Source organism: Gadus chalcogrammus, chromosome 23 (assembly GCF_026213295.1).
Source record: "Gadus chalcogrammus isolate NIFS_2021 chromosome 23, NIFS_Gcha_1.0, whole genome shotgun sequence".
Lineage (NCBI taxonomy): Eukaryota > Metazoa > Chordata > Actinopteri > Gadiformes > Gadidae > Gadus > Gadus chalcogrammus.
This window is the reverse complement of record NC_079434.1, coordinates 20904170-20916669: the sequence shown is the minus strand read 5'-3', so window position 1 is coordinate 20916669 and position 12500 is coordinate 20904170. Positions and strand designations below refer to the sequence as shown.

Genomic DNA, 12500 nt, shown 5'->3' with positions numbered 1-12500 from the left:
GCATTCTTTATTATAAAGCATTTACATTTAACATTGAACTGAGTTTGCGTTTGCATACAGAGATAGAGCGAGGGCTTCCTTCCCATTCGGGTGGATTACACGTCTAACCTGCCAGCGACCAGCGAAGTTGCTGGTTGTAACCTGACTGGATCTGCAGGGCTCAGTGAGTGAACAGCGCCAGCGTTTCATGGAGAATCTAATAATGCCACACAGAGAGACTGGAGCAGACTCAGTGGAGGGCTACAGAGGGCTGAAGGGCCGCTGACCTTCCAGAGAGAGTCTTTGGCCTCCTCCGTGTTGGCAGGCATCGGCATCGCCAGCAGGTTCCGCAGAATCAACGCCGCCTGGACACACACACACACACACACACACACACACACACACACACACACACACACACACACACACACACACACACACACACACACACACACACACACACACACACACACACACACACACACACACACACACACAAATACATGCACACATTTGCATACAAGCAAACATGAACGCACACACACACACAAACACACACACACACACACAGGGTATCAGCCAGAGCATCGACAACACTGCCATCTAGCTGTAGCTCCCTGGTAATACACGTAGTCTCCTGATCTCTTGTGTCTGCTGGCCTCAATGTGTCACACAAGAATGAGTGCAGACGCTTAAAGGAGAACAGTGAGTATCATTCAGGCTCCATTTATTATTTCTTGCCTGTCTTTGTCTTTTCCAATCTATTTTAAATTAATGAACAGATAATTTTCAGTAAGCCTGAGTGGGTTTTTCTGCGCCTTCTGCGCAGGGCACAGATCAACCCAGAGCATTTATCACGAGTCTACTATTTTCTCATCCGTAAATCTTGTTGAACCTCCGTTCCTGGTTTTGTTTTCTTGCTACCATTTCATATCAGATCCATCCAGCCTCTATCGCCATCCTAGCACCTCAAATCCCTCCAATCCACAACAACATGGACTAAAACAACATAGACTAAGGGCCAATCCCATTCCACCCCTTCCCCCCTCCCTTGTGCGTTCATGTGTCCTCCTTCGGGTTAAGGGCTAGGGCCAAGAGGTAGGGCTACGTAGCCCTGGAACAGAACGGGTACGGCGGGGGCACACCTCCCTGCGGACCAGGCTGCTCTCCTGCTGGTCCAGGAGGATGTTGAGCAGGGTCCCCCACAGCCCCCCGCTGATGTTCTGGCAGCTGCCGCACAGGGCCTGGCACCCCCCGGGACGCCTGGACAGGGCCCGGCCCACCCCCAGGCTGGCAAACCGCACCTGGGGGGCCGGGAGGGGAGGAGGGGTGGGGAGGGGAGACAGAGAAACAAGAGGGTTAGACTGAGTGATAATAGCCCTGTGTGTGTGTGTGTGTGTTTCTCTCTGTGTGTGTGTGTGTGTGTGTGTGTGTTTCTCTGTGTGTGTGTGTGTGTGTGTGTGTGTGTGTGTGTGTGTGTGTGTGTGTGTGTGTGTGTGTGTGTGTGTGTGTGTGTGTGTGTGTGTGTGTGTGTGTGTGTGTGTGTGAGTCTCATGTAAGCCAGAGAGCTAGAAATAGAGAGAGAAACAGAAAAAGAGAGAGACAACGAGAGAGAGAGAGAGAAACCGAGATAATAAATAGAGATAATCAACATGAGTTCTAACAAGAGCACTGGTCCGGTTCACCTCATAACACGACTGCACCCTACAAGTAACACGATGCGGTGTCTTATAACCGCGTTCATCTTAACTTTGGATCAGAGGTGACGTTGGAGTCAGACGGCACCGTGTCACAGATGTCACAGATGTCTCCAGACTGTCTCCAGACTGTTTCCAGACAGAGGGAGGGCCGGGGCCCCCTAGCTGTCATCGGATCCTTTATTCTCTCTTCTAGCATGTGAAGGCTGACGAGGCCCTGGCTGCTTTGATCTCGTCCCGATGAAAGCAGCCAGGCTGTGAGCCGCTTCCCCCAACCTGTTGACGGCGAGCGGGCGCCGGTGTTGTGGAAGACAGCGAATGTCTCAACCCTTCATGTTCAGCGTCTATCGTACCACCGCGGTGCAGGGCTGGGACCTCCTGCTCTTTATAAATCGTTATTAACTACAACGGCAGGGAGAGTGGGATGAGTCTGAGGGAAAGAGCAGGATAGTGTTTAGGGTGTCGGACATCTGAAGGGGTCCGGTTGTCCGAACCGCAGTACCCGCAGTTCACCTGTAGGCTACTCTCTGACACACTCGATAGTACGACGAAAAGAAAGAGAATTCTTTAAAAGTAAAGTCAAACTAAAGAGTGGTGGGGCTCGCACCTCTGGGTCGCGGTCCACCCAGAGGGGGATGAGCCAGGCCAGTCCCAGCTGGGGGCCGTTGGTCTCCTCAGGCCCCGCCTCCTGCCCCAAGGACCACTGGGTAATGAAGTCCTGAAGCAACAAAAGAAAGAGGGACGTTAGCTCAAAACATGACGTCGTTCTTTGGGTGTTCCTTCAATCATTTTGCATGAGATACAATCCAAGAAGTTGTAAACGTTTGGGGGGTAGTCTCAATGTTCAGCTGTATATTCCGTAAGCATACAGCTCTACACACTCACCTCGCCCCGGCTCTCGGCCATCATCTCGTGGGAGAGGTGCTGGAGGCAGATGACGGCGTTCTTGGTCACTCCTTTACCCATGAAGGACATGGAGTTCCCCCCCCACTCCACGTAGAACGAGGAGATCACCTGGGACACACACACACACACACACACACACACACACACACACACACACACACACACACACACACACACACACACACACACACACACACACACACACACACACACACACACACACACACAATGGGAGATGATGAGGCTTCAGAGAATCCGATTTGTTCATCAAAGTCAAACATCCTGAACTCAGTAGACTAACCTACCCTTTTGGTTATCCCCATGAATCAGAACATTTAAAACTTTGAATCGTGTTAAAGTCTGTGTTAAATCGGAATCACACAGAACATTTGGATGGCTTATCTCTTCGCTCAGCGTAATGTACGGCTGCCGTGGACTCTTCTCTCGCTCCATCGGTCGTCTCCCTACTCAAACCATCACACTGAATCCCAATCAGAGTGAGAGGCTGAGTGCCGCCCGGCGCGCACACCTCTGCATTTTAAACCCCGGTTAAATACAGCGGGGCTAATTGTTCTGCTTCATGAGGCCGCTAGACGTGGGACCGCGGCCGGAGAGCTGATGAACAGATGCCAAGACCCGGACCTGCTGGGCCCAGACCCCGTCGCCAAGAGCCCGCCCTGGGGTGGGGTGGAGAGACGGGGGGGGCAAAGGTGTGGCCAGTGGGGGGAGGGAGGCAGAAGGTCTGTTCACGGGGACGGGGCTAACCAAGTGAAGTATCTGGGCTGCAAATGAATGAAGACTGAAGCCCTGAGTCTCGGGCAGCGATCACAGTGGGGGCGAAGAATCGTAAAAGTAAAAGACGCTGGACAAAGTCCAATCTATTCACAGAAGTGCTTATGCAAATGAAGTGATCAAAAGGGACGATATGTCATCGAGTGAGCAAATCGGCCAATTCTAGAAACGGGCTCTCTCTGCGCCATTAAACCGATTCATGGAGGGGCTTCCGACAAATTAGCTCTCGGGGTTCACTGGCCTTGTTGGCGTCAGTGCACACTTCCCCCAAATAATGGAGCAGGAAGGTTGGCTGGTTCCACCACCACACATCCTCTTGATTGAGAAAGGAACTCATCTAGCGGGGATATGAAAGCATCTGCCGAGGCCGTGGTCCATTCCGACTCACCCCTCCCCTATTGACCCAACAGCGAGATTACATCTCAGCTTTTGCCTGTTCACTTCGTGAGGGGAGGATTAGAATTGGCGAGACTGCAAACGCAAGGAGAGGGTCCCAAAAAAAGTTAATGCGATGATTGAAACTTTAAAGAAAGTTAAAGCATAAAACATGCTCTGGCTTTTTTTATGCCCTAACACAGAGTGGGTCTGTCATTCGGTTGAGTTCGCACCTCGTTTCCCACTGACGCGCGCCAGGGCAGGAACGAGCGTCGAGCATCAGCTCAGACACACATTTGCATGACGGGAGCGGTCCAAGTCGTTATAATTTGCGGTGCGCTAACGACATGCAAAACACATCTAAATATGGATGAGGAACCTTGGCACGCGCCGTGCGTCTAACGAAGCGCTTTGGGCCACGCGGTTCAACGACCTCGGCTCAGTCTGAGCGCATCGAGGCCTTGGCCGATTGATGCATGTCAGTGCTGCCCTGCCAAGATAAAGTAACACATATTGATGGCTTTGTGCGTGTGTGTGTGTGTGTGTTCGCTCTTGAGTGCTCAAACCCCAGCGCTCGTACTAACCGGGACACCCCACCGTACCCCTCTCTCTCCCCCTCCCTCTCTCTCTCCCCCCCTCTCTCCCCCCCTCTCTCATTAGGTGGCCGTTGTGTGTGTTTTTGTTGGTGTTTGTGTTTTTTGTGGACATTTGAAACAACAGAACAGATGGGATTGGCAACGTGGATTATCCCCATCAGAGGCATCACAGTGTAGCATAACTAATCCATTTTTTTTACCTATTGCAATTCATAACCGCATTCGCTTTTAGCTTTAATTAATTCCACAGACGGTATTGTGCGGCTGCTGTGTGCGGCGTTTGCAGGTTTTTTTGTTGTGTGCTTTCACGTATTTCGCTGGGCAATCAGGCTTTTATGCTTTTCCTGGCATCGCCAGAGCATTCGGGGCGCTCAGATATGAGCACGCCACAACGTGAACACGTTCATGTAAATAGAACAGATTGATTAAGCAACGCACACGCGGACACACGGACGCAGACACACGGACGCAGACACACGGACGCAGACACGCAGCGCGCTAACCTCGAGCAGCCCCACGAGGTACTTGGAGCAGAGGGAGATGGGCTCCAGGTCCGGGCACTGGGAGCTCCACCCGGGCAGGGCGGTCAGGGAGACCATGCCCAGCAGAGTCCTCTCCAGGCTGGGGAGACCGTAGAACCGCGGCGCATCAGACACCCGCAGGCTCTGGAGCAAGCAGAGAGCCAGCTGGCTCTTGAAGGGCCCTGCAAGCGCCAAGCATATCCTAGCAAAGGGGGAGACAGGCAGAGAGAGAGAGAGACACAGGCAGAGAGAGAGAGAGAGACAGGCAGAGAGAGAGAGAGACACAGGCAGAGAGAGAGAGAGAGACAGGCAGAGAGAGAGAGAGTGAGAGTGAGAGTGAGAGAGAGAGAGAGAGAGAGATAGACAGTCAAAAAGGAAAGCTGGTACATTTCCATCCATGGTTACGGTATAATGCAACAGAACTGCGATCCCAATCACATCATGTAATCACAGCGTGTTGTACTAGCAGGCACATCAGCGTGTCTCTAAATATTGTGACAGCGTGGAACAATGTTCCCTTCTTCTGCACTTCAATCCCAACACTGTGGTTGCGGTAAGCAGCAAGTCTCTGAACTACACTCAACGCATAACAAACACTTTTAATTTATCCTTCCTGTGGAAAATAAAATCAATTCATTAAAATTGGAGGCAAATATGCAGGCATATTAAAACTAGATACAGCGGCAGTAAAAAAAAGAAAAAAAAAAAAGGAAAACTAAATGAATCAATATGGCTTCCATTGCCCGGGGCTCTGGCTGATACGGGGATCAGGGCTGAGCGTTTGATTGACGGCTACTAAACCAAAGTACATCCCGGCCCACTGTGAGACACATAATACCGTCAGATGGGCCATTCAGCTCTGATCCTCAGACATGTTAGCCGCTCTGCAGGAGACCGAGGTCTGAACCAGTGGGTGGTTCCTGTCAGTCTCTCGCAGTGTTTTGCTGCGGTTTTGTACGCGAGTGTTAACCAGACTGTGATCCCATTCTAGGGTAACATTCGATAAATGCTGTTATCATAATAAAAGCATGAGAGTAATTATTGATGTGCTTGTCTGTGTTTATTCGGTGTATGTGTAATATGTAATTCCCTTTTCATTATTTACCTTTGTCAGCACCACCGTTTTCAACCACTATTTGCATCAGTGCCAATAAAGCACTTTGCAATTTAGACAGACAGAGATAAAGGCAGACAGGCAGAGAGACAGATACCAAGAGAGACAGAGACACAGAGACATAAATATAAACAGAATAATAACAGAGAGACAGAGAGAGAGAGAGAGAGAGAGAGAGAGAGAGAGAGAGAGAGAGAGAGACAGAGACAGAGACAGAGACAGAGAGAGAGAGAGAGAGAGAGAGAGAGAGAGAGAGAGAGCGAGAGCGAGAGCGAGAGAGAGAGAGAGAGAGAGGGGGGGGAGGGAGAGAGTCAGAGAACGAGACAGAGAGAGAAAGAGCACAGAGACACAGAGTCACAGAGAGAGAGAGCAAGAGAGACAGACAGACAGACAGACAGACAGACAGACAGACAGACAGACACAAACAGAGACAGGGGTAGAGCCAGAGAGAGCGAGAGCGACGGAGACACAACCTGCAGCGCGGCCTCCTACCTGTCGGGGGTGCTGGCGAGGCGGTGGAGCAGGCTGCTGAGGGAAGCAGCTGACCTCTCTCTGCAGCCTCTGAGTGACCTGGCCCCGCAGCTCCTCCGCCCCCCCCTGGCCCTGAGCCGGCCCCCCGGGGCCCTGACCCGGGACGCCCGGGGCCGGGCCCTCCCCCACCAGCAGGAAGCCGCAGAGGGACACGGTGTCCTGGGGAAGGAGGGGGGGGTTAGAGAGACTCACTCAGATGGAGATGGAGAGACAAACGGGAGGGAGGACAGAGACTAGAGAGAGAGGGGACGAGATAAGAGAGAGGAACTGAGAGAGAGAGAGAGAGAGAGAGAGAGAGAGAGAGAGAGAGAGAGAGAGAGAGAGAGAGAGAGAGAGAGAGAGGGGGGGAGAGAGAGAGAGAGAGAGAGAGAGAGAGAGAGAGAGAGAGAGAGAGGGGGGGGAGAGAGAGAGAGAGACCTGATATAAAGGTAGAGAGAGAGAGAGAGAGAGAGAGAGAGAGAGAGAGAGAGAGAGAGAGAGAGAGAGAGAGAGAGGGGACGAGATAAGAGAGAGGAACTGAGAGAGAGAGAGAGAGAGAGAGAGAGAGAGAGAGAGAGAGAGAGAGAGAGAGAGGGGGGGGGAGAGAGAGAGAGAGAACTGATATAAAGGTAGAGAGAGAGAGAGAGAGAGAGAGACAGAGACAGAGACAGAGACAGAGAGAGAGAGAGAGAGAGAGAGAGGAGAACGAGAGTGTGGGGGGAGAGAGAGAGAGAGAGGAGAGAGAGAGAGAGAGAGAGAGAGGGGGGGAGAGAGAGAGAGAGACTGATATAAAGGGTAGAGAGAGAGAGAGAGAGAGGAGGAGAGAGAGATAGAGAGAGAGAGAGAGAGAGAGAGAGAAGTGGACGAGATAAGCGGAGAGGACTGAGAGAGAAGAGAGCTAGAGAGAGAGAAGAGAGAGAGAGAGAGAGAGGAGAGAGAGGAAGCTAGAGAGAGAGAGAGAGAGGTGGGGGAAGAGAGAGGAGAGAGAGAGAGAGAAGAGAGAGAGCGAAGGAGGGGGGGGGAGAGAGAGAGAGCGACTGATATAAAGGTAGAGAGAGAGGAGAGAGAGATGAGTGAGAGAGGAGAGAGTAGAGAGAGAGAGGAGAGAGAGAGAGAGGGGACGAGATAAGAGAGAGGACTGAGGAGAGAGAGAGAGAGAGAGAGAGAGAGAGAGAGAGAGAGAGAGAGAGGAGTAGAGATAAGAGTATAGGAGAGAGAGAGAGAGAGAGAGAGAGACTGATATAAAGGTAGAGAGAGAGAGAGAGAGAGAGAGAGAGAGAGAGAGAGAGAGAGAGAGAGAGAGAGAGAGAGAGACTGATATAAAGGTAGAGAGAGAGAGAGAGAGAGAGAGAGAGAGACTGATATGAAGGTAGAGAGAGAGAGAGAGAGAGAGAGAGAGAGAGAGAGAGAGAGAGAGAGGGAGGACGAGAGATCCTATCGAGAGAGATGTAGACTGAGAGAGAGAGATGGAGAGAGAGAGAGACTGATATGAAGGTAGAGAGAGAGAGAGAGAGAGAGAGATAGACTGATATGAAGGTAGAGAGAGAGAGAGAGATATATAAAGGTAGAGAGAGGGAGAGAGAGAGAGACTGATATGAAGGTAGAGAGAGAGAGAGAGAGAGATAGACTGATATGAAGGTAGAGAGAGAGAGAGAGATAGACTGATATGAAGGTAGAGAGAGGGAGAGAGAGAGATAGACTGATAAGATAGGTAGAGAAGGAGAGAGGGAGAAACAGATAGATAGACTGATATGAAGATAGAGAGAGGGAGGGATGGAGAAACAGAGATGGATAGAAAGAGATGAAAGGTAGAGAGAGGGAGAGATGGATAGACAAAGAGTTTAATAAAACAGACGACACAGACACAGATGGAGACAGAATGAGAGAGTAGCATCGACAAAGAGACTGAGTGAACGAGAGACAGAAGGATATTAAAAACAGAGAGGCAGAGAGGGGGATAAAAGAGATGGTGGGACAGCGAGACAGAAGGAGATAGAAGGGGAGCCAGGCAGCAACACACACACACACACACACCTATTTATAACTCTGCAGAAAGCCCTCCACCAGAGAGCAGCCTCACACACCCACACACACACACACACCCACCAACTCCCCCTCGCACCACACATGAACCAGCAAGTGTAAAAGATGCAGACAGATGTTTGTGAACCAGAGCAGTAATTACGGAGGAGTCTGCCCAGCGAGTGGAGGCTGCTCGCCCCTAGCCTCAACCCTGCGTGCAGAGCCGGTGTCAGCCTCCAGGGGGTGCCCCGTTGTTTACACACATTAATGAGAAAACCAAGGTGAGGCTGATTAAATCCTAAAAGTAGCTCTGCCAGCTACAAAGAGCCACAATCCCTGCTCTCCCCGGGCAAAGCTGGGGAAGGGAGGGGGCTGAGATCTGAGACGATAGCGCTGGAGTTACAATGGAGTAATGAGGTGATAATGGGTTTGGCGTCTGTGTTTGGCGTCTGTGTGTGCTTGTTTGCATGCGTGCGTGCGTGCGTGTGTGTGCGCGTGCCTGTGTGTGTGTGTGTGCATGTGTGTCTATTATACACCTTCATCATCCTGTGTACAAACGTTGGCGTGCTCACCACTACAGAGACATGCATGTAAAGAGTTTCTACGCGAGCGAACATGTAATCACAGAACACAGACTCAGTCGACTGAGGAGAAGTTCTAGGGAGTTCTGCTGGAAGAGCTGCATTCAAGCAGCCTAAATATAGGAGAGGACATAGGACTCGAGATCAAGAGGGGTAATGCGCCTTCTCTCCCCGGTGGAATCATTGCTTCTGCCACGCCGTTATTGCTTGCTACACCTTTAACACTCTGAGCGCTCTGAACATGACTTCCACCTGCAGCAGAGACATTAACGAAGGCTTCAGGTCCGCGGATAAACCCCACAGGCTCCCTCCAAGTACGACCAAGCCAGAGGTATATAATTAATCTTGTTTTATGATGTCACCGTGATGTGACATCATCAAACAGGATTAATTGTCACTCAGGAGTGTTTGCTTAATCCATTCTCGAGCCAGCAGTGACCTGTCTGGGTGTAATTTCCATATTTTTATGGTTTGTTGACTACATCTGCTCCGTAGCCCTCGCCGTAGTTATGGTTTCTGCTCTGCGTTCTTGCCATATGTTGTCAAAGCACTGAAATTCAAATTTTGGCTGGATAAATCTTTGCCAACTGCTGTTAGAAGGACAAGTACTGGGGAAGCAGGGTAATGAAGGAGGCTGAAGCAGTGCTCAGAGGTATGAGTGGATCGGGCCTTTGCTGCCACCTAGCAGTCAGAAAGGAACTAATGACACTTTAGTCTAATGACAGTATGACTGATATACAATATAGAAAAATAGCTAATTGTAGCCTCATCTCTAATGGACCTTTGTTTTAATATATCAACATAAGTATTATTTCTGAAAGAGATAATCCTACTGTTTTCAGTTCTAAGACTAAACCTGGAAAGTGGTGACGATAACATAGCAAACAACGCTATTAAGGAGCCTAAGGAATTATAAACACTCTACTTTATCGAGGAGGAGCTCCAGTATCCATCGCAGATCCGCGTCTTCTGTCTCATTCGCATCTTTAGTCCGAGGGTCGTGTTCGAAGTAAACGTTCAGGAACGCCACGATGTCCACCAGTAAACACTCGTCCTCGACACAAGCAGGATGCACCCGGAGGAACCTGGAGACGATGGAGTGAGGACAACATGAACCACGTTGTACCCTTTATGTTAATGTACCTGGAGAAACCTGGAGGAACCTGGAGGAACCTGGAGGAACCTGGAGACGATGGAGTGAGGACAACATGAACCACGCTCTACCATGTATGTTAATGTACCTGGAGAAACCTGGAGAAACCTGGAGGAACCTGGAGACGATGGAGTGAGGACAACATGAACCACGTTCTACCATGTATGTTAATGTACCTGGAGAAACCTGGAGAAACCTGGAGATGATGGAGCTAGGACAACATGAACCACGTTCTACCATGTATGTTAATGTACCTGGAGAAACCTGGAGGCGATGGATAGAGGACAACATGACCCACGTTCTACCATGTAGGTTAATGTACCATGCCATTAGACTTTAAAACCCGCTGTAAAATACTGCAGGGTAGGGCATTTTGTGGATGAAGGGGATTAAGATAAGCGGGTGTTCTTTAATGCATCCATGTTTTGGAGATGCTTTGAAGGTTGTTTCCCTGTTCAATAACTAAAAGTAGGCTACAAATCTTTCACAAGAAGTTGGTATCCAATAACAAACTGTGTGGCGTTGGGATTACAACTGCAAACTATTATGTTATCAAAAGCAACCTGTAATCACATCCCACAGTGCCAGTAAACATTGGCTTGTAGCGCCGACTGCATTAGAGAAGAACGATCAACACATATAACAGAGAGTGATAATTAGATGGATGTAGGTAACCACTATGAATGCAACAAGAGGACTCTGTGATTTACTGCATGTCGAATTGATCAAAGATATGTTTTATCTCAGTGTTTGAGTTTCAGCTGAAACAGGGGGTTACGTTCCACTTAACCGATGCGCTTTCCGCTCTCTGTTTATGTATTCTGAGATTGTTTGAAACCAGTTTGTGCTCCTCTTTTGGCAAGGTCACGTATTCAAAAAAGCACTTTAGATCAAGTTGTTTGTTTCTCTCCTGGCAATATGAAAGGTTAACCAAACTAAAACAAAGAGCTGAGAGGCCTGTCAGTTCTCATCTAAGACTTAAGGAGTCTGCTTCCTCTGTGTCCCGTTAATAAACTGTGATGGTTGGAATACAGAAAGGAGAGAAAATCTTGTTGTCATACTAATCTCCAGTAGAGAAACAAAAACACCACTATACAACTATTAAAGTCCCAAGAAACACAAACCGAACCTGCTCAAACCCAAGGCCAAACCTGTACCTGGCGATGGCAGTCTGCCAGCTGAGCGAGCCCAGAGTCTTCCTGCAGCCGTGCGATTGGCCGTGCGCGAAGGCCAGCATGTCAATCAGCAGGTAGAGGCGGAGCCTGCCGAGGGCGGACCTCACGGAACCGTGTCCCGCCGCCATGACGATGTCCTGCACGCAGTCCAGGAGGCCGGTGGGGAGGTGGGAGGTCCGCGCGTTGAGGACCTGGGCCTCGGAGAGCACCAGCGAGGGGTGGAACCTGGGGACGGGGGACATCCGTTAATACACACCAAAACATATCGTTGGCAAGGCTCTGGGCTTCATTAAGCCCCAGTAAGATAATACTATTAATCCCCAAGGGATATTCAGGTGTTACAGCAGCGCAAAAAGAATAGTGCAAATCTACCAATATAAGAACACAAATAAGAGAAAGAACACTAATAATAGAGAAACATAACTTTAACAGGACCGCAGTCTACGGGCCTCGTGAGTGAGAGGTTCTGATCCCTGCCAGCTCATTAACAGCACGGATCAGAAAAGACAACAAGAACAAGCCCCTCTGAATAAACCCAAAACGACTATAAAGGAACAAGCGACGTTTAAGGTCAGGCATGTTGGAGACGCCTCGACTCGGGGTCCTCGGCCCCCCGTCTGAGTCGAGTCTGAGGAGCGAGGCGCGTGTTTGACAAGTGTCTTCCTCCGGGGCGGCCGTCGGGGTTGGGGTGACATTTAAAAGTCGTTTGTGTTCGGGACGGATGGGACCTGCGGAAGCCGTCCTCCTCGTTCTAACGGAGAGACTCTCTAACTTTGATTGACTTATCCTACATTCCCGCGGAAAACAGCGCCGGCAAACTCTGACAAGGAGCCCTGGGAGGATTGTGAAGCGAGGTCTAAAATTAGCGTTTCCCTCGATTTGCCTAAACACAGGAAGACAAGAAAGTATTTGTTCGAGGTGCGGCGACGGGTAATAGATTAGCTCCCTCGCAAATTAACTCGTTTTATAGTATGCATGTTCAGGAGGGCGGGCAGAAGTGAACAACCGACATCCCGGGTGAAAGGATTCATCTCAGCGGTTCTGTTTCAGTAAGCACTCCTCTACCCGTACTGTCGCAG

At 50.1% G+C, this 12500-nt stretch overlaps 1 protein-coding gene across 1 annotated transcript in view; it reads right to left on the bottom strand.

The window, feature by feature from the left end:
• Positions 1-12500, bottom strand: part of rttn (rotatin) — a 63912-nt gene that overhangs the window by 18713 nt on the left and 32699 nt on the right. The window contains exons 29-32 of the mRNA XM_056584649.1: positions 2562-2690; positions 2284-2394; positions 1125-1283; positions 267-344 (exon numbers count right to left, since the gene is read on the bottom strand). Coding sequence (XP_056440624.1) covers positions 267-344; positions 1125-1283; positions 2284-2394; positions 2562-2690 — 477 coding nt within the window. The remainder of the gene's footprint in view (positions 1-266; positions 345-1124; positions 1284-2283; positions 2395-2561; positions 2691-12500) is intronic.